Source organism: Hipposideros armiger, unplaced genomic scaffold (genome assembly GCF_001890085.2).
Source record: "Hipposideros armiger isolate ML-2016 unplaced genomic scaffold, ASM189008v1 scaffold_120, whole genome shotgun sequence".
Lineage (NCBI taxonomy): Eukaryota > Metazoa > Chordata > Mammalia > Chiroptera > Hipposideridae > Hipposideros > Hipposideros armiger.
In genome coordinates this window covers 1,112,734-1,136,057 of record NW_017731470.1, presented here as the reverse complement: position 1 = coordinate 1,136,057, position 23,324 = coordinate 1,112,734, and the positions used below count along the sequence as shown (strand labels likewise).

Sequence of the window (23,324 nt, the reverse complement as noted above, 5' to 3'; positions counted from 1 at the left end):
TCTCCCTCTCTCCCTCCTTCCCTCTCTCTCCCTCTCCCTCTCTCCCTCCCCCCCCCTCTCTTCCCTAACCCCTAGTCTGCTGCCCAGGAGTTTATCAATTTTTTAAATTTTCTTGCAGAACTAACTTTTGGCACTGCTGATATTTATTATTGCTGTTGTGAGCTGGACGTGACTATCAAAATAACAGTCGCACACTTGTTTGTGTCTTTCCACAATGTCAGGCTTTATTAGAATAAAGCCATGGATCTAGTCCTACTGACTCGGTTTACCATAGGCATTAATTAAGGCTCCGATCAGAGGATAGTCTCCAGTAGTCAAGATAGAGCAGTTTCACACAAGAGGGTCACACAGGCCTGTAAGCAATAGGGTTCAGCAAGGCAAACAGAGTCTTACAAAAGAAGGATGAGAGAAAGAAGGATGTGAGAGTCCAGTGTTCAGTGAGAGTTCCTATGGCACTGGGGTGCGAATTGTCAGGTGTCAGACCGGGCTGATGAGACGGTCAGGAGGCGAGGCTTCAAGCAATCCATCTGGGACTAGTGCAGGTGCGGCTGTTAGCTCATCAGGTGTGGCCTGAGCAATGAGCTGTCAGAGAGCTCTGATTTTATGCTCAAGACTGGGTGTGGTGCCCCCATCTGCAGTCCCATAAAGCTATCCAGATGGTCACACTCCACCCTGTGTCTGGAGTTACCTGGTTAGGGCGTTTATTGGGTCCGCCTTTCACGTGATGCTCTGGCATGACTGTCACTTTGTGACTGACATAACTATCAGAATTATTAGTCCATTTTGTGTTTGTAATTAATGCTCTATACAATTGCACATCTACTTTCTACTTCATTGATTTCTGCTCTTGCATTTATTACATCCTTCTTTCTATTATGTTTGAGGATAATCTGCTATTATTTTTCTAGATGGAAGCTTAAGACATTGATTTTTCAATCTTGCTCCTTTCCCAGCATATGTGTTTAAAGGTATAAATTGCTCTGCATCACAGAAATGTCAGTATATTGATCTTTAAATATTGTTCAGTTCAAATACCTTTTAGTTTTCAGAGTGACTTTTTCTTTGACCCCTGAGTTATTCAAAAGTAGATTGCCCAGTGTCCCAACATACCTTTATGATCCTCTAAATTAATTCTATAGTGCAGAGAGAACACACTCTGCATTATTTTAGTCCTTTGTAATTTGTTGAGAAGTTCTTTATGGCCCAATATATGGTCCATAGTTGTTGGGTGTAGTGTTCCATGTAAGTCAGTTAGATTAACTCGGTTAATCATGTTATTTAAATCTTTCATACCCTCACTGATGTTTTTTATCTGCCCGTTGGCTCGTCACTGAGAGAAGTGTTTTAAAATCTCCAGCTATGAATGTACATTTGTCTAAGTATTTTTTTCATTTTCTAAGTTTTTGCTTTATATATTTTGAAGCCATGTTAATAGGTACATTTAGGATTATAAGTCTTCCTTTGAATTTACCCTTTTATCATTATGAAACGTCCCTCCTTATGTCTTGTAATAATTTTGCCTTAAAGTTAGTTTTGTCTGATACTAATATATAATCACAACAGATTACTTTTGATTAGTATTTGAGGAACACATCTTTATACGTCATTTCAGCCTACCTGTGTCCTTATATTTAAAAATTGTCTGTTAAATGAATATAGTTGAGTCTTTTCCTTCCTTCCTTCCTTCCTTCCTTCCTTCCTTCCTTCCTTCCTTCCTTCCTTCCACTGTTGTTATTAAATCTAATTTGACAAATATCTTTTTTAGGTCATTCACATTTATTTATTTAAATGTATGTATGTATGTATGTATGTATGTGTTTATACTGGCAATAAGGCAAATGCCTCATCAACCCCATAATGCCCCATCAATACTGGCTGAAGGAGAATTTTTATTTTATGTACAGAAAACAGTATACACTCAGTCCAGTTTTGTGGCCAGTTCTTTAGCCTTTGCCTTTTCCACCTTGGCAATGCAATCCATCAATTTTGGACCTAGGACGTTACCTCCCCAGTGATGGCAGATCCCATTGTATCTGTCATTGTGATTGGGTCGGATAGCTTCCACCAGCCCAGCCAGAGCTCCTTTGTCCTTCTGCGTTAAACTATGTCAAGACGACGGTGGTGCAGGTCATCCTGTGGCCTAGATAATGCAGTAGGGAAACCCCACCTTACAGCACAGGGCAGGCAGCCAGCTCGGTGGGATCCCCCTCTTGTGCAGCCACCACCAGCTGAGCCTTCTTGTTCTCCACCAAAGTGTTAACAGTATTAACTAACTCCTGCTGAAGGGCAGGTGGCCTCATGGTGGGGACATCCCTTGTGCTGGCAGCTTTTTCCTCACCATGAGCCAGCGATCTCTGAGTTTTGTCTTGCTTTGTCTCTGGTCTGTACTTGTGAGCCAGCTTAAGCAGTGGGGTAGCTGTACGGCGGGCCAAGGCCTGGGTGAACTGGATAATCGCAGGAGACACTTTCAGGCCCTTTGCCACTGCAGCCGAAATTAGCAGGGCCATTTCACAAAATGGGTGAGGTCCCTTTTGGGCTGGATGTCCTGTCCAATGACAAAATTCATGCACCTTTTTTCAAATGGGAGTTGCCACCTTCTTGGCCTCCTGCTTCTTCATGACAGCACGGCCAGCCCTTCCTTCTCTCGCTTAGACTTCTTTCCTTTCCGCATCTTAGGCGGTGGGAGGGGAGAGGTAGGTCCTTTACATTTAGCGTGGTGACTGATAGCTGCAGTTATGTCTACCATCTCGGTATTTATTTTCTATTTGTTTTATATGTCCTTTGTTCCTTTAGTTCTCCATTCCCCCATTTTCTATTAATTTATTATATTCTGTTTAGTCCAGTATTAAACTCATAACAATGAAATTTATTTTCACTATTGTATATATTTTAGTTCTGGATTATTTAATATTTTTAAATTCCATCTCCCTGTTCAAATGATCTTTTCATCCATTTTGTCCATCTTTTTCCTAACTTTCTTTACCATATTTGTAATAATTATTTTAAAGTTCTCATCTACAAACTCCAGCATCTGAATTACCTGTGGGTCAGCCCTTTTGTCTGTTTTTACTCGCTTGTTCACGTTTTCCTGGCTTTTTGCATGCTTCAGAATTCTTTATTGTATCCCATACATTTATGTATTTAAGAATTACTGAGAGTGAAGATGATTTTATTTTCTCTCACAGAAGGCTCTCACTTCCCTTTGTTAACCACAGTGGGTAAGGAGCTGATTATCTCAACAAATGCAATTGAGTTGAGTTTAGTCTGGGTTTCAGTTTTAGCTGACCCAGTCTATCTATTGGGTTTCAGAAAAGTCAAGACGTATTTTTTTCTGTGTTTTTGGTTGCAAAAATGCGTCATGACTTTTCCAACAGCCCAATATATCAGTTTTGTCCTTGCTTCTTAGCTTTGACTCCCCCTCAGCTTTTAATCAAAAGCCATGTGGGTCTCTATCTCTTTATCTCTTAAATGCTGTGGGAGATTTCATATCTGCCCTTTGGAGTTTTGAGTTTCACTCTTTATTCTCTCATATCATATAGCCCTAAAATTTGGTACATTTCGTAAGGAAGACACTGCCCTGTATTTGCTGTAGGCTCCTCCCCCCAGTGGCACATCACTCGGAAGTAGTGCCAGACTTCAGGAGATTTCACTATGCCACTCCAACCCTACCTCATCCCCCAGCCGCTGGTACAACCCAGCATTCAATAAATGTCCTGTGGTGTCAACTGGCCACCCGAGTGGGCCTCCTCCAGGTTTCACTCTGTGATGCCAACCCATGTATCTATCAGGAAATCCGCTAGTTTCTCTTTTCCCTGGTAGAGTTTCACATAGGTAGGGTTGCTCTGCTTGTGCCAAACCTAAGCTTAACCTTACGGTCAGAATCAGCAAATGCCTCTACAGAAGACAAAAGTAGTCAGCTCGTATTGGAAGGGCACTTTCCTGTCTGGAGTTTTATTGTAATGATTTTGTTGTGGTTGTTTTCATAGATCCCTAGTGTCTATAAAAATATGTTTTTGGTATGTATCCTTTTTACCCCCTGTAGCAGAAGTGATAGCTTCCAAGTAGACTACTACATCTTGCTTGGAAACAAAATTTTCCCTCCAAACATTAAATATTCTTCTGCAATTTAAATGGTCACATAGCTTTCCAACATTTGGAATACATTTTATTTCATATTACACTTTATAATATTGTTAGAAATTTAGAGTACTTTTTCATCTTGTAACAAATATCCTTGTAACTAAATTTCTGATTATACATTTAGTACTTTTTCTTAATATAAATTCATAGATGTGTAATTGTTGTATTAACAGATTTGCATATGAGATGTGATCAAGAAATATGGTGAATGTTTAAACAAAAAAAAATTATTACAGTAAGAGACATAGCCACTAATCCCCTTCAAAATACTCACCCTCCCTTCAAACACACTTATCCCATCATTCTTGCCACTTTCTGAAGCAGTCTGGAAGTCCTCTTTTGTGAGTGTCTTTAGTTGTGCTGTCATGGCTGCTTCAATGTCCTGAATCAATTCAAAACGCTTTCATTTTAACTTTGTGGAAGAGTCAGAAGTCACACAGTGACAGGTATGGTGAATAAGGTAGATGAGGACACACTATAATGTTTTTATTTGACAGAAATTGCCATACCAGAAGTGATATGTGACATGGAGCCTTTCCTGTTGTGATTACAAAATACAGTGAATGCTACTGCTGAGTGCCATCCAACAGAAAGGCAGGGATCATCAATATGGGAAGTGGCACATTTAACCTTAGTAACTGTGTGACAACTTGTTTGGTGTAGTCAGGTGTGAGCTACAGTTGAGAGAAGGTGTGTTTTAAAGTGTGCAGTAACTCATCCTCCATCATGACAATGTTCCATGTCACACATCACTTCTGGTATATGGCAATTTCTATCAAATAAAAACATTACGGTGTATCCTCATCCACCTTATTCACCGGATCTGGCACCATGCGATATCTGGCTCTTCGCAAAGTCAAAATGATTCAGGACATCAAGGAGGACAAGACAGCGCAACTAAAGACACTCATGAAAGAGGACTTCTAGAACTACTTCAGAAAGTGGCAAGAACGATGGGATAAGTGCATTCATAGCGAGGGAGAGTATTTTGAGAGGGATTAATGGCAATGTGACTTTTACTGTAATAATTTTTAAAAATTTAAACATTCACCCTATTGTTTGATCACACCTCATAGATTTTTTTAAATTTTATAATTTTGATAGATTTTGGCAAATTTTTGCCAAGAAATACTGTACTAATTTACTTTGACAGTGTGGGAGAAATCCTACTTCCTGTGGGTGGTATATTAATAATATATGACGGGATTTGATTTCTTTCATGATACACCCACATGTTATTTTAATCTCCAGAAAACGTTAAGACTTTCTTCTCAATAACCAACTATTATCATGGAGTGCTTAGAGAAATGTAAATAATTAATTTTATTGGTATTTATATTTTGGTTGAAAATATATATTGTTTATGGTAACAGAAAAAAGATGTAAGCCCAGCTTTTCATTTTGGTTAGTTTTGGCACATTTAGGAAGCAGTTAGTATTTGATTGCTTTGAGTCATGTCTTACTTTTTGCATCTTCCTTTTGGTATCTTTAAGAGAAATATTCCATGTTCTTTGGTTTCAGGAGAAATAAAGAATTAATTTGTTGACAAAATATTGCATATGTTGCTATGAATTGGTAGAAGGGAAAGTGTACAACTTCTTTCTCCTCTTATACCCTTGTTTTTATTGGAACCTTCTACTTGATTCTGAACGAACACAAAGACCTTTGAGACTTATGTGAGTCTAAGAGTTACAAATCCTGTGTGTCCTTGATAGACTAGCTTTGAATATCAGTAGTCTGGGTACATGTTTTTTCCATTCTAGAACTGAGAAACACCTGTACTTCTGGAGAGATAAAAATGCTTTTAATCGCCAACAGTTATGCAGTTGGAAATATTTTTTTTCTTATTCCAAACACATTGTTTTCGAGCCAAGAAGTTAAGATTAATACATAATTGATTTTTGTTTTCATTCAGAGGTACTTGTTCTACTTTAAAAGTAAGACCCTTAAAAAGGGCACATGATCCTCAATATTCAGAAAAATGTACTTTTTCTTTTGTTTTGAAGTTTAACTTATTTTAAATTATGGAAAATTTCAAGTATATATAAAAGCCAAGAATATACTGTAATTCTGTTGTGCCTGTCACTACATTTGCTAGTCCTCTCATTTTCACCATTAACAATTTAAATAGGAATGCCTTTATCTGGAAATTGTAATGTATTTTTCCCTGCATAGCCATTTTTTTGGTATCATCAAATGATCATTCATTAGGTATTTATTCCTCATATTTTCCTCAATCTGTTTCTTTTAAAATAAAGATTTCAGTTTATGTTTGTCTCAGGCAGTTTCTTAGTCACTAGGGCATTTATTTTAATTTTCTTCTTTTCAAGCTCCCAAATGTAATGATACTGAATATTGTTGCCTGTTAAATGATGTATGTGAGGAAACCCTTGAGTGGATCTTCGGAAGTGTTACCTTGAAAATACAGTGGATGTGCAAACACTGAAGTCTTTTCAAATGTTGAAGTGTTTTGAAAGGTTGATACTCAGTTTCATGCATATTCAGGAAAGGGTTCTTATTCTCTTTGAACTAAAATTAGTATGCACAGACGCAATCTCTGTTTTTCTTAATTTCTAGTGCAATTAACATTCTTTATTTCATTTCTGTATCAAACTTATGGAACTGATTGTTTCAGTATGTTACCTAGATCCTCCTCCTCATTGCTTTGTGTATTTTAAAGGCTTTTCAAAAACCACTTTTTAAAATACATGCATGGTTCTCATTTTTAAATTTCTACTGCTTAGACATATTCTCTCTCTCTCTCTCTCTCTCTCTCTCTCTCTCTCTCTCTCTCACTCTCTCACACACACACACACACACACACAAACACACATTTCTGGTAGACTGTTGAAGAGAAGACTTTTTTAAAGACTGGGGTTGCTATGGTGAGGGCGAATTAAATGGGGGAATGCAATGGAGCAGAGGGAGAGGATATGCAGTTACTTAAGCATTAAATTCTAATAGCATACTAGATTCTGGCGTGAAGGCCAGTGGAATATTTTTCTTGCTCAGGCATTGGAGTTATGCAAACAGGAGCTATTGCACACCCAGAGTTTCGTGATTGAGAAAGTAAACTTGTACAATTTTTTTTTATAGGTTCAGAAAGGCATTTGAAAGTGAGCCAACGCTACAGTCAGGGATTAATTATGCTGTCCTTCTCCTGGCATCCGGACACCAGTTTGAATCTTCCTTTGAGCTCCGGAAAGTTGGTAATTTACAGCTTGATACTTTATATGGAAATTGAGAAACTGGACCCAACTTGGTACAAAGAAAAAGAATCATTGATGAATAGACCCTTTTCTTTCTATCTCATTTGACTTGCTTAAAAAACAAATATTATTATTATTATTATTAATATAGCCCCTTATTTAGTGTTTCATACTATTGTGCAGAATCCTGATATTAGGATGTAATTCAGTTTTTAGTTTATTTTGCTTGTTTTTTAAAAAAACCCTGGTTAATATTTATTGTTCCAGTTCAAACTAATATTAAACATATGTACTCTGTATTCAGCCCCCAACTCTCAAATAGGTAGTGTTTTGTGGAACATCAAGAATGTTTTCTGTTAGCTTGATTTTGCTTTCCTGGTACATTAAAAAAAAAAGAAGAAGCAGCAGCGAAAACCTCAGATATTTTGTTTCTTCTTCACACCTACCCCCATGATTTCATTTGTGTTTGAAATGGAGCCTTGCAAAGTCCCAGAGTGCTAGGTCAAGCAGATGGCAATCTTGGCAGTGACTGATCTCCTCAGAGACCATCTTTAAATTATAGCCTTTGATAGAACATATTTTGTCCCTTTTACCTGTGGACATTGCCTCATCTGCTGACCCTTCTTTGGAATTTAAAGAAATTAGTGAACAAATTTTATTAGATTTTTTTGTTCTGGCTTTAATAACATTTTTTTTTTAAGATTCTAGAGACTAGAATACTCTCTATGATCATCAAATTGCTCTCTTTGAGTATCTAGTCACCCTCTGTTAGAGAACCTTTCCAATTCTTATAGGAGTCATTATTCAGAAATATTTGGCCATATTTTTCATGAAGAAAAACAGTTGATCTTAGTGAAGCTATGAATTGTAGAAGAATTCTTTCTTTAAGATTTTTAACTGGAGAATGTTTTTAATTTTCCTTCAAAAAAAAAAAACATGAGTCCTGGACTTTTTTTTTTACATTATTTTGGGAAGGGCATATAAAATAGCCATTTGTAATATTTTGAGAAATCTTAGAAGGCAACTAAAGTTTGAATATTAAATACTGTTTAAAAGTCCTAGGTTAAAAGAATGATAAAATACTTGTCACTGTTGGGTTGCACTGGTATTCAGTACAGAAAGCCTTATTTGAAATGTTTTCAGTTGGTGAATGAAATGAGAGAAAATACATTCCAACTTGAGCTTTTCAGAAATTATGATTATAATAAAAAATTCATTGAAGGATAATTTTAAAACTCTACATTAGCCAAAACTCTTCATTGATCAGTGATCTACAAATAACTTGTATTGTACTGTTCTTGAACTTAAGGTGAAGTTTATTGATGCCTCCAGATCGTTACAGGAGTTGACACTGATTTGCATGTGTAGGTAGAGCAGTAACATAGCTGTTTGAAAATATATTTATTCTAAATTCTCATTTTTAAGGTAAATGTAGAATAAGATGGTCGGCACTCTGCTAAGAGAGTAGATCTCACCACAAAAAAGAAATGCTAATTATGTAATGTGATAGAGATGCTAGCTAAGCCATGGTAGTACTAATTATTTTGCAATATATAAGTATATCAAATCAACACAGTGTATACCCTAAACTTACACAATTATATGTGAATTATAAGTTTTTTTTGTCTTTTTGATTTTTTTCTCTTTTTTTAATTAAAGTTTATTGGGGTGACAATTGTTAGCAAAGTCACAAAGATTTCAGGTGTACAATTCTGTAATACATCATCTATATATCACCTTGTGTGTTCACCACCCAGAGTCAGTTCCCTTTCCATCACCATATATTTGATAACCTTTACCCTCATATCCCACCCACCTCCCTCTTATATGTCAATTATATCTTACAAAAGGTAAAAAAAAAAGAAAGATGGTCAACACTCTAAGGCTTGAGGAATTGTGATTAATACAGCTTTATAAAGGAAACATACTTTAATTATTTTCCAAGAACTCATTTATAATACATGTTTAACAAGAATTTGAAAACATTATGAAGTTCAATTTAAAATTTTCGAAATTGCAAAACATACACAGACTTAAAATACGACAAGAATGAATTTTTAGCTACTGCAAGAGCTAGGTTTTTAGACTTTTAAAATATTGTGATATACATTCTAAATTGTATGTTCTTAACTAAAAGGCAGTTAAAACTCACTAATTTATTTTCTGCTCAATCATAAATTGTGCTAATCAACATAGGTTGACCTGAAGTTAATTTTTATGTAATATAATAGGATTAAGGGATTTTAAAGAAAAAACAGGTTAAATAAATTACTAGTCTAGTATAATAATATTAATCAATAGTACATAATAAAAAAACTAATAACATATTTGCGCATTTTAAAGATATCTTAAAAAGACATTGTTTCACATGCTGTAATCAAATTTTCAGCAATTTATATCTTTTTCCATTCTTTGTCTCAGCCCCTGCAAACGTACAAATTAGTCTGAATTACTGTGTTTTTGTAATAATCAGACTTTTCTTTATGAAATCTTTTCTTTAGATCCATTTTGAAATTTTGGTTTCTTCATATAGGGTAAACAAATAACAATTAATATGAGCAAATGTGCCCATACAATCCATTGTATGCATCCCCTCCAGGGATCAGGCTGTCAGTGATCCCACTAGCATCCTGAGTGGTGTGGGGCTACGTGTGCCTCATGACACGGTGAATATGGAGTCCATGACATCTCCTGTGAAATAGTCTTGCCAAAAATATTTAGCCTGCATCTTAATATCTAGCATCCAGTTAATAGGAATCACAGTGGCTAGAAAAATAAGTCAAACACCATGCAGGGCCCTCAGACAGATCTAGAATGTGAGGACATTCTACAAGGCACCCCTCCTGGTCTCTTCAAAATGATCAGTGTCTTAGAAAAAAAGTGTGGGTGGATTGGTAACGTTAAATGAAATTTAGCAACATAAAAAGACAAATGCAAGTAATGATCTTGATTAGATTCTGTTTTTTTTTTTTTTATTTTAGCTGAGCCATCCTGCTACCTGTTGGCAGCTCAGTGGCTGCTCAGCTCGGGCTGGACTCGAACCGCTGTTGCTCAGAGCTCAAACTCTTAAGCGAGCTCTTAACCAACTGAGCCACTCGGCCGGCCCTAGATTCTGGTTTTTAAAAAAAGCTATAGGAGACATTTGGGGGAATATTTAGAAAATTTGAATTAGGGACAGATACTAGATAATATTAAGGAAGTATTTTTTTGTTAGGTGCAATTAATGAATGAATAGGAGAATTTTTAGGTCTGTTGTCAATACTTAAGGGCAAAATGTCATGATGTCTGTAAGTGAATTTGAAATGGTTCATTATTTTTAAATTTATAAGTATATAACTATTCTGGGTATAAAATTAATTATTGTAGCATTTTACTATAGTAAAATATATATACTGTATACATTTATACTTCAACTGACTCATTTCCCTTTCAAATAACTAAAGACTCCATGATGTAATAGGGAAAGAAGCAGGTTACATAAGGTGTTTAATGATACCACCTTTTAATTTATCCATATACAGGCATACATAAACATTCTGGAATCATGTACAGACATCAAAGTGACAGTGGCAGTTATCTTTGGGTTTTTAAGTTAAAGGGTAAATTTCATGTTCTTCTGTATATCTTTAGGATTAGTCTGACATTATTTTACACTGAACTTTATTAAAGCCCTTTTGTAATCAGAAACTTAACGAAGCTATTTTAATCTGAAAGGAAAAATGAAAGCTTCATTGTGTTTTTTAATAAAAAGCTGGCTCTATGTAGCTACTGTGTGTTTGTAATGTTGTATTTCTGTCCATCTTCTAGGGGTGAAGCTTAGTAGCCTTCTTGGTAAAAAGGGAAATTTGGAAAAACTCCAGAGCTGGGAAGTTGGATTTTTTCTGGGGGCCAGCGTTCTGGCCAATGACCACTTAAGAGTCATTCAAGCATCTGAAAAGCTGTTTAAGCTGAAGACACCAGCATGGTAAGAATAAACTGTTAATGTGTTTATCCAGTTATTTTTAATCAACAGCTCCTATAACTTCTTTCCAAATTGTTATATTTTTTGAACTGACAATGAGATTATTTTATTTGCTTATAGAATAAAATGCAGAGTCTAGAGAGAAAAGTAATATCCATGAATAAAATGGGTTGAATATAGGTTCTTATGACTTTGGACATAGGTAATGTCTGACTGCTGCCAGCTCAGCCTTTCTGTCACATTGACCAACCACTAACCCAGGTTGGCCAGTGTTACCCACATGAATCATGCAGGGGCCTCAAATTTTACACCTACAAATCTGATCAGCGGGTTTACAGGTTTCAAACATATGCCCTTTGTTTCCATTATGATCTGATCTCAGTTTTGGAATTCTCATTCTTTTTTACTTAGGGTTTACTGACCCATGGGACTGTTTTCTATATATGTGTGTTTTTCTCATTTCAAATTGTTCTTGGCCTGCACCCAAGTCTCATCATTATGTATGGTAATTGGAGAAATGAAAACAAAATTCCTTCCATCACCGTATATTTGACCCCGTTTACCCTCATCTACCACCCCCCTCTCCCTTATCCTCTGGTAACTACTGAACTGTCTGTGTCTGTGAGTTTTTGTTTTTTTATTTGTCTGTCTTGTTCCTTTGTTGCTTTCAGTTTTATATATATCCAGTAAGTTTTAATTAAAAAAAATTCCGGGGCCGGCCGAGTGGCGCAATGGTTAAGAACTGGCTTGGGATGCCAGAGGGCATTGGTTCGGATCCCACATATGAGGGCCAGTGACACTGCCCTCCACAGCTAAGATGCTGAACAACAAACAGCTCAACCTGGAGCTGGGCTGCCCCGAGTCGCCAGCGAGGGCGTAGGCTGCAGTCCCTGTGGCAGTGGGTTGCCATGGGCTACAGTGTGTAGCTAGCAGCCAGCGTGAGCGGCCAGCAGCCGCAGTGAGCGGCCGTCCAGAAGCCGGCGACTGATCTGCCTCGCCCAGGAAGAGCGCAGTGACGGTGCCAACTTGGGCCAGTGAAGCAACGTCCTCCACAACTAGACTGAAGAACAAAACAACAGCAACTTGTCTGTTCCCCTTCCCCAATTCCCCAGCACTGTTCCCATGCCCCCCCAATTCCCCAATAAAAATCTTAAAAAAAAAAAAATTTCCGTCTGCACATAGGACTATTTTGGAAAACAATGCTAATTTTATTATGCATCACATGTAATGACTGACCATTAGCTGTAAAGACTTTTCAAGGTTAACAATGATTCCTGGGAAACCAACAAAGGCTTAGAGCAGCCCAGAGCTCAGGCCCCTGACTTATTTTCCTCAGAGGAACCATTTGAGGAGATAGATGATGGGTAGGTCCTCATGGCTTCCTAAAGGATTTTTTCATTTTCAGCAGATGTTCCTACAATACATGTCTGACCATTCCCCTCCACTGAAACCCTTAAATCAGTATAGCTTAATGGAGCCTCACAGCCTAAGGAATAAAGCCCATCTCCTTAGCGTGGCCAACAAGGTTTTGCCCTTAGTCCTTCCAGGCTCAGCCCTTGTCACACCCCCGGGTTTATGCTGCTCTCTGTTCACACCGAACATGCCTTATTGTGGCTTCATGCGCACGTGTCTCAGCACACATTGAGAAGGCCTCTTCCAGCGCCCTCTACCTGGGCTCATAAGTCATGTCTGCTCATAAATCAGACCCCCACCTGAAACGTTTCCCCGCCTCTGGACAGAAGTTCCTGGATGCTGTTGCATACATGTGTGTGATTATTTCATCTCATGGAATTTTCTTCTCTCTTATTTCCATTGTTCTTTAGTCATATCTCTGTTGATACTGGCTGTACGACTTTTGTTAGTTGTGTCTGTTTAGTTATAGCTCCATTGATGTGTATCACATGGTGCTGTAATACCTTCTACAGTTCTGTCTCCTCAGCTCTGTGCACAGCTTGAGAACAGGTCTGTATTGTCAGTAGTATGTCCACAGTAGGCATTCAGCAAATGACATGAAATAAATAAATGCATGTGTTCAGTGCAGCCGAATTTATTATTTCTTTATTATGACCATCCTGATGGTAGAGGAGAAGAATGAAGCACAGGTACAAGGAAGGAGCTTTGGTTTTAGGTATCCTGGCTTCTGTTGACAAGAAAGCAGACATTATTTTATGCATTAGTAATAACAACCATGAAACAATGTCTTAAATTTTCATTAACTTATTGCTAGCTTCCATATTATAGTTTATAATGTGCTTGCATACCTATTGTTTCACATAATTATCTTGCTCTTCATTTTTTTTTTCTAATTTTTTTCTTCGAGGCACCAGTTGTCAGATTTGAGTATATTTGTGTAATATATAAGCTGAGTTACTTTGGGCAAAATAATGATTTCTTATGAAAAGTCTGTTTAGAAAGCTTTCTCAAGGAAGCATATTTTTTTTTTTAAGATTTTATTAGGGAATGGGGGTAGGGGAACAGCGTTGGGGAATCGGGGAATGGGAATCGGGGAGTGGGAACAGACAAGTTGCTGTCCTTTTGTTCTTCAGTCTAGTATAGGATTTCGCTTCACTGGCCCATGTTGGTATTATCATTGCGTTCTTCCCGGATGAGGCAGTTGCTCACCGGCCATTGGATGGCGGCTCATGGTGGCTCACGAAAGCTCACGCCGGCCACTCACGGTAGCTTATGGCAGCCCACTGCAGCCCCACTGTAGCCTACTCTGTCGCTGGCGACTCACTGCAACCCAGCTCCAGGTGGAGCTGTTGTTCACCATCTTAGCTGTAGAGGGCAGTGTCACTGGCCCTCATGTAGGATCCGAACTGGGGCCCTGCTGCTCAGAGCTGGCGCTCCCAAGCCAACTCTTAACCAACACGCCACTCGGCAGGCCTAGGAAGCATATTTTAAAACAAATGCATTAATCACTTCCTTGAATAGAATATAGTCACTATTTTACAAATCCTGTTTTAAGTCCATGTATCACCCAGTCCAAGTCACTTAAGCCCTCCAAGCCTCAGTTTCATCATCTTTAAAATGATCATAAAACAGTCTACTTGATTGAATTTTTGTGAGCCTTAAGTGAGATAATGTGTGAAAGTATATGACATGTAACAAATAATAATATTTGGTGAATCTGAATGCATAATTATTAATGCCATATTTAAACTGAACTTACAGAATAAGGGATACATGGGAACAGGTGGTTCTAAATTTGACTGTTGTGTTTTAATTTTTAGGTACCTCAAGTCTATTGTAGAGACAATTTTGATATATAAGCATTTTGTGAAGCTGCCTACAGAACAGCCTGTGGCCAAACAGGAACTCGTGGACTTCTGGATGGATTTCCTGGTCGAGGCCACAAAGACAGATGTCACTGTAGTTAGGTTCCCAGTGAGTATGCTTCAATTGACTTAACTCCATAGCTCTATTTTGTTTCTTTTATTTAAATAATATCTTGCACTGGGATTGTAACAATACTAGTGTGCTTATTTTTATGCTTTAAAACAATGTTCATATGGTTAAGACACACATTTATTTTCTGCCTATTGGTTTGCTTTAGCTTACTTTTTAAAATAACTTCTCAAAATCAGAGAAATGAGATACATCTTTATGATTTGCTGTGGAATTGGGTGGTTTCTTTTCATAGGTTGTAAAGTGCTCCTTCCCAAGAAAAATATTCTCTTAATTAGCTTGGTAAGTCAAGACATCTCTTCAGACCAGACAGATGGTGCATTTTAAAATTCATACTACAGTTTTGTTGACATTGTCATCAATATCATTGCCATTAATTTGATGAAAGGTGTCAGGCTCACCTGTGTTGTTATTCTATCTCCACCACTCATTATCCACATGAATTAGGGTTAGATGTAGTATCCACAATCGCTTTTTACAGTGCTTTAGATCACTGGAAATAATTTGTAGGTTCTGATCTGCAACTCATTTTGGCTGGTTTCTATCAAACTTTGTATAAATATATATATTTAAAAGTCTAGGGTGGCTGGGTGGCTCGGTTGGTTGGAGCGCGTGTTCTGAACAACAAGGTCACCAGTTTGATTCCCACATGGACCAGTGAGCTACACCCTCCACAACTAGATTGAAACAACTACTTGACTTGGAGCTGATGGGTCCTGGAAAAACACACTGTTCCCCAATAAAATTTCTTTAAAAAAAAAAAAAGCCTAATAGACACAAACACTTAAAAATATATTGCTCATGTTCTCCTCTGGTGCCGTCCAGATCCTGATAGTATAGCTTTCACATCCAATTCAAGATTTATTGGCCACTTACTCTACACAAATCTCTTCCCACATCAAAGGGATGCTATAAATCTCTCTGCTTGAGCTCTTAGTCTCAATCTTCCATACTCAGAGGTGCTGACAACTCTCAAGTCTTTTTACAAAAATCATGTTTTCTAGTTCTTGTTGATAATATCATCTGATTTAATTAAATCCATTGCTGGCATTAACAGGCTTTCTTTATTCTTGCTTCCAGATGAAGCTTTAAATGCAGTAGGATCTTTAGTCGAAAAGCCTTTTGAAACTCAAACACTTCACTTTATTTTCTAGCCTAGATAATACGTAGCTAGGAAAATATTTATCTCAGAGTGAGCTGGCAGCTTGCCTTGAGCTGGTGCGCTGATGTTAGTAAATGTGGTGAAAGTAGACTGCGCAGAATTGAAGCATTTAATTGACTGTTGACTTGATCAACTAGAAAATTAGCTATGAAATGAAACCACTCGTATTAGCTATTCTGAGCTAATTTAAGTTAGTTTAATATGAATTAGTCTGTCATAACCTGAATGTACAAAAATAAAACCAGAAAATATGAAGAGAGAAGTTAGGAGAATACAGGTATATACTCTAGGTGAGAGGGGATTTCTTAAGCAAGAAAGGAACCTATAAGCCCTAAAGGCAAATGTTGACCAATTTTATTTCATTAAAAATTCAACTTTTGTTCAGTGAAAAACATCATAAATATGGCACATACTGGAGAGGGTATTTAATACTAATGTTGCACAATGATCAATTTGCCTAACGTGAAAAAAAAACCAACCAACTCCTACAAATTGATAAGCAAAAGCAAAAGAAAAATGGGCAAATCATGTGAAGAGATATTAAATCTCACTGTGTACTCAAAAAATGCAAATTAAAATGAAACACCATTGTACCTATGCCATTTTGCATGTGTGCAGATACATGTGTAGGATAAATTCCCGGAAGTGGACTTGATGCAGATTGCCCTGTTGCCCTCCATGGGGACCATATCAGTTGATATCCCCCTCCAGCCCCCACCCCACCTCCCATCAACAGGCTTATTGTTTTTCGCAGTCTCTCCAAAAAGCTGCTGTATTTATCTGATTTGTACTTTTGCTAAACTTATAGATGAAAAATGGTATGTTGTGGTAATTTTAGTGTTTATTATGTGTGAGGCTGTGCATAAGATTAAGTTCTTATGTTTAAAAGACCACTCAGTGATTTAAAAAAACAATTTGTTGTCACCGTTTAAAAATAAAGGGACTTGGACTTTCAGTGCTGGCTACGATGGAGTAAATGGTATTGATATTGCTGTAAATAACTATAAACTCTGGACAAAATATATAGAAGAACTGTTTGTCGGTGTGAAATAGTGATTATCACAGGGCTACAATCCTGAGGGGAGGTAATTGAGTTGAGTCCCCACCTTCACCCCCTTGCTTTCCCCTGAGGTCATTTTTCTGGCTGCAGCCCAGGGAGGTGGAGCCCTAGTCAGCAGTAGTATTCTCACTGGGCAGAGCAGGCAGGGATCAGTGTTTGGGGCCCTCAGGCAGCTGGAATATGTAGGGCATGTGTTGGAGAAGGGGGGAGCTTTGAAGAGTACACCGCAGGATTATGCCTTGGTATTTCCCTTGAGTCCTAGGGCAACTCCCAGATAGTGTGAAAAGAGAGTGTGAAATTATGAATAAACACAACTAGTGGTCCCAGTATTTGACTAAAATTGGGCTTTGGATGGGACCTATGTGGCTTAAATAAGCCTTATCAAGGTAAGTTCCCTTGCACAAATCTCTCCTTACATCAAAGTGATGCTATAAATCTGTTTGAGCTCTTAGTCTCAATCTTTCATATTCTGAGGTGGTGACAACTTTCAGTTCTTTAGATCAGTACCAGAAGTGGCAGAGAGCAGCTTTTGGAAGGCTGAGAGCGGAACAGATAGATATTCCAGAGCTTACACAATGCAGGGATAAGATGTTGGACTTTGAGCCCAGCTAGAGTGATGGGACCTTAGTAGGTCATTGAGACATAGAAAGTCCATGCTCTAGCAGTAAGGGCAAAACTGAAACAGACCCACCTTAACAAAGCCAGAATAAAACTAAGACTGATAGGATCAAGATGATATACTGATAATATAACTGCTAGCTAGGAAAAACAAAACAAAACAAAAACACCTTTGGAAAGATATAATCCAGAGCTTCTGCAATGTGTCATTCAGATGTAATCAAAGATTACTAGACATGCTAAGAAGCAGGAAAAAGTGGCTGGTAATGAAGAGTGAAAACAGCCAATAGAGTCAGCCGAAGAGATGATTCACATATTGGAGTTACCGGATGAGGACTTCAAATAACTATCATTACTGTAGTTAAAGAAGAGGAAAAGATAGACAAAATAGTTGGAAAGGTGGAGTATTTTAATTGAAAAATAAAGTTTATAAACAAATCAAGAGAAAAATAAGGAGAGTACACGTAAAAATCCAAATTTTTAACTACTCTTGAAAATTTCAAGGGACTGGCAATTTGTGACTGCATTCTCCAAAAGCAATAATCTACTGAGCCAACTAGCTGCTGCCTTTTCAGATGTTGGTTACAGTCTCATCTGTCTTGCTTCCCTCATTCACTTTCCCACCAGGCCCACCCTCCTGCAATCATTGAAGTTTGCTACCCATGTTCCACCACATAGAGCTTCTAGTACTTGGGGTACCATATCAGCCACTGTTTAACTCTCCTGTCCTTGGAGCAGCATCTTATGTGGCTCACACTCATGAAGGCTGCAGTGGGTCTTGGTGGGTGATAACATTATCCTTCTTTTGAAGTGGATCTGCCTAAAACCAGGATGACTTATATTAGAAAATACTTCATTTGATTGTCTCCATTTATCTTACTGCCATGTCCATTCTCATTCTTCCAAGAAATAACCGTGACCCCGGGCAATAGCAAGCAGATGCAAGTTTCTTTGGGAAATGATTTGAATGTTTCCATCATTTATTATTATTTCAGTTTAGTTCGATTTACCGTGTTTCCCCATGTATAAGATGCTCCCATGTATAAGATGCACCTTAATTTTGGGGCCCGAAATTTGAAAAAAATGTATTACATAAAGTTATTGAACTCAAGTTTTATACATCATAAAATTCATACAACTCATCACTTGCGGGAAATGCAAGTAAAAAAACCCTACAACCACTGTATAAGACGCACCCAGTTTTTAGACCCCAAATTTTTCGGAAAAGGGTGCGTCTTATACGTGGGGAAATACGGTATTCCTTTTTTCTCACTTCTTCTGTGTGTATTTTTCCTTCCTTCCTACATTGAAAAGTGAGGAGACCATCAGCCCATCACCTAATATCAGGCAAGTGGAAGTGGAGCGTGGCAACTCCAGTTAACGTTTACTCTTTATGAAGGTTCATAGGCCTTGATGTGTTCCTTCCTGCTTCAGATACATGAAGTTAGCAGTTGATTGTAGTGGTAAGCAATATAAAGGACCAGAAACTAAAAGCAAGAATGCCTATACTCGCAAGTGAGTTGAATTTCAACGCTTTTATCAGATTGCTTGCTTTCTCTGGTCTTTTCTCAGCTTTTCTGTGACCTCCAAAATGCATGCTACAAACTCCTCATATTTTTGTCATTTCAAGGGTGGATCAAAGGGCTCAATAAATGTTAGACAATGATAATTACAACCAGTTTTTATTTCCTATCTCAAGATACGAACACACAGCTCAGATTTTATCTACTGGAAATATCTGAGACAGCCATAAACACATAATTTAAGAAGAAAGAGAACCTGTGCTTTTCTAATGTTCAATAGTGTGCCCGTGTAATTAGGGAACAAAGTGTATTATCATTTGTCAGTGCAGTGACTTGGATGCTGTTTTAGAAAACCCACCTTTTGTTCCCTGATACTTGTTCTAATTTCACAAACGCTGTGATACTTAGATTTGAGAGCACGATTTCTGCAAAGTTTAGATTGAAGATTTCTTTTCATTATTAACTAGTACTACTTACCTCTCTGCTGATGGGAATTTGGACCTTGATTCACTGGGTGTGTTCCTCAATCAAAACATGTTCCCCTTTGGGCTCTTCCTGTGTGTTTATTTGTGGTATATTCTGTCTTATTTTCAAAGCTAGAGCCTGATCAAGAATTCTGTATGCCCTTGAAGTTTTTCTACTCAAGAGTAAAGAAAACTTTGTTTTTCTAATCCCCTTTCTCTAGTTCGCTGTACTTTTAAGTAAATTTACTGTTATGATAAATTTATCATAAAATAAATACACTGGGTTTGCATTGTATGGCTGAGTCAGTTTCTAACCCAGATTCTTGCTCAGGCTGCACTTTAGGTTATAATGTATTGTGAATCTGTAATTCCTTGTTAATGGAGCCTTCTGAAGGTTTTTTTTTCTCCACTTTTGTTTGGTAAACCTTGATTGATACAAGATTAGTTCTAAAAGGCAATTTTCTTGAGCATTGGAGTGGAAAAACTATTCTAGTTCCTCGGCTAGTTAAACATTCCTACTTAAGTCTGCATAGGAAATTTGAGCTAGGCAGGTGCCTCTAATCATTGTACAAAATAGATAACAGTTGCAACACCTTTGAAATCAGGGCATGTGTGGTATTTTAATGTTATTTGCTCCTAAAATGAGATATTAGTAATAATATAATACATCATGCAGTCCTTTGATGGGGATTCTCATCTCGCTTATCATATACCCATTTTGCATCTCCAAAACGGAGCAAGTTTTATTTCTCCTTTTCTTTCACAAGGCTAAATACATCATTACTGAAAGTGCCAGTTGTATCTTGAAGACAGTATAAAAACATTTTTATTATTTCATATAGCTATGTCCATTTCTTTGGTTTATATATAAAACTCAATAATAACCAAAATCATTTCTCAATCCATTTATAGGTATGAAAACCACACCATTACCTCTTTATGATAAGGTGTGGCAGCAGAAAACCTAAAGTATGCAACATTCTATATGTGGAATATTTTCCTTTCTTTGTACAGAATTATTTGTGTTACCACCATGTTTCTGACTTTCTTTCACACATTTGTATTTATAGAAATAGAATATGTGTTGTATGATAAAATAGAAGCTTTTTAAGAAGTTCCATCAGTAGATTCCTTGGGGGATAGCCAAACCAATCTATGGACTTCAAAAATTTATTTCCAATTTCTTTAACAATGAAAGGTGATGCATTATTGAAATTTATGATACTTGAATAATATCATCAAATACTCAGAGGACTCATAGAAATGGCAACAGCCAGAATTTTAAATGGTTTTACTCCAGCAATGGAACCAGAGCCTTATCCAATAATCAGTGTTGTGTTGTTATAACAGCTTTAAATGATTTAAACCTTAAGTCACTAATATTAGTTTCTTTGTTTTATGTTTTCAAGGTATTAATATTAGAACCAACCAAAATCTATCAACCTTCATATTTGTCTATCAACAATGAAGTTGAGGAAAAGACAATATCTATTTGGCACGTGCTTCCTGATGACACGGTAAATTGTGCAATTATTAAAACGAGCATTAATAGTGAAGGACTTTACACTCTCCCAGCATTTATGTATTCCAGTAAATACCCGCATTAGCTAAGAAGAAATTGCTTCAGTGTGTATTTATCTTGGCATGAGTATATTCTGTAATATAAAATTTGTTAAATTTGGGTTATAGAGTTCATTCATGTAATAAAATATAGTTGAACTATTTGGATTGTTATTATAGATAACATAACCATCCAAAGTGCACTGGAAATTGGAGAATTTCTTTGTTTTGTAAATTCATGCTCTAAAATAAATTAAGAACTAAAGAACTGATACGTAAAGTACAGAGGGTGCCAAAAAAATGTATACACATTTTAAGAAAGCAAAAAGATGTATTAAAATTGTAATAATATATACCAATAACAAAAGATGAATACAAGTCATGTGTATACATCTTTTTGGCACCTCCGGTATATGATTAAAAGATGCATGTCTTAATTGTAGGAAGCCTGTCAGAATACTACTACTTCTGGTCTTACAACTGGTACTATTCCAATTATCATCACATCGTGGCAGTTGGGTTATCTAAGCAGCTAGCTCTAAGTCTCAGATTAGCCACTGGCTCCCTATGGTGGGCACAGAATGATGTGGGCCTTGCTGCCACTGGTTTTCAGAAAGATCTTAATTTTAAACACTCTGATTTCAACACGTAGCTATCATTTGGATAACCCTTTTCACTTCTGTGTATCATCCATTTTTTTTTTTATTGTTAGTTTCAGGTGTACAGAACAATGCAATAGTTACCCTTTTCACCCTCACAAAGTAACAACCCCCCTCCCCCCATCCACTGCCCTCCCACCCCCGATATCATGCTTATCTATTACAATTCCATTGAATCCGTTCCCACACTCTACTCCGTGTATCATCCATTTTAATGCATGTGCAAATTATCCTACTATTTTTTAAAAAATAGAAACTTTTCAAGACCTGATTCCAGTTCACAGGATAAACCACAGAAATGAGAGAAGTCCTGTGGCAAAGTAGTTTTGTGGAGTTCTTTTATAATTGTTTTCCAAAATACCCTTATTATTTTCCTTAAATATCTACACACTCAACAAATATTTATTGAGCAGTTACCCTGTGACAGGCACTACCAGGCCCTGTTAGGCACAAGGAAAACAGATGTGTCCAAAATAAGCAAAATTTCTGCCCTCGTGATGCTTACCGTCTACTCAGGGAGACAGACAATGAACAGATACATGAATAACATAGGTATATTACTTAGTGAAAAAGGATAAACAAAGCAGAAAAGGAAATCAGGAAGTACACTTGGAGGTATGGGGTTGCAGTTTTTAAAAATGTGGGCTTTGAGTCAACAGACCTGGGTTCAGATCCCATCACTGCCTTTGGGCAACATGGCTTCTCCAAGCTACAGTGTCCTTATTTGTAAAATGGGGTAATAATGATATCCACCTCAAAAGGTTGTTGTGAATGTTAAACGAAATGATGTAGGTCAAGTGTATTGTACACAGCCTGGCATATAATAAATGCTCCATGTATTTTAATAGCAATAATAAAATCATGGCCGTACACATATGGACTGAACTCAAACATTGAAACCCCAAAATTTAGCTCTTTAGATGACATTCCAGCAGTCATTTGAGAAGTGGTTCGTGTTATATTAGGGAACTGTGATATTGTGATGTACAGTAAGCAATATATGTTTGATCCTAGTCCCCATTTCTGACACAGAGCTCCTAAAGCCCTTGAAAGTCCCTCAGTGCTGAGAGCCATAGACGTCTTTTGCTATGTTAATGAAGTGACTTTTGGCACCTAAGGATGGGCGCATGGGGAACTAACCTTGAGATTAGAGGGTGGGAATTTTTAGTCCCCCCATCTTGCCTTGGGGAGGGGAGAAGGGCTGGAAGTTGAATCAGTCACCAATGGCCAATGATTTAATCACTCATGCCTGTGTAATGAAGCCTCTGTAAACACCCTTAATGTTCAGAGAGCTTCCCGGTTGGTGGACACACAGAGAAACAGGCAAAGAGATGCATCTGGAGAGGGCATGGTAGCTCCATGTCCCTTCCTACATACCTTGCCCTGCATCTCTTCCATCTGGCTGTTCCTGAGTTATATCCTTTTATAATAATCCAATAATCTAGTATGTAAAATTTTTCCTGAGTTCTGTAATCCATTCTAGCAAATTAAACCCAAGGAGGCAGGGGGGTCATTGCAACCTTTGCTTTTATAGCTGGCATGATAGCATGATTCCAAGTG

General features: G+C 37.4%; 1 protein-coding gene and 1 pseudogene across 1 annotated transcript in view; one reads left to right on the top strand and one right to left on the bottom strand.

Annotated features, from left to right (window-relative positions):
- Positions 1-23,324, top strand: part of MAP3K5 (mitogen-activated protein kinase kinase kinase 5) — a 203,596-nt gene that overhangs the window by 96,685 nt on the left and 83,587 nt on the right. The window contains exons 8-11 of the mRNA XM_019648088.1: positions 7,237-7,349; positions 11,157-11,313; positions 14,544-14,697; positions 20,955-21,062. Of these exons, the coding sequence (XP_019503633.1) occupies positions 7,237-7,349; positions 11,157-11,313; positions 14,544-14,697; positions 20,955-21,062 (532 nt within the window). The remainder of the gene's footprint in view (positions 1-7,236; positions 7,350-11,156; positions 11,314-14,543; positions 14,698-20,954; positions 21,063-23,324) is intronic.
- LOC109385619 (60S ribosomal protein L7a pseudogene) lies at positions 1,919-2,671 on the bottom strand (annotated as a pseudogene).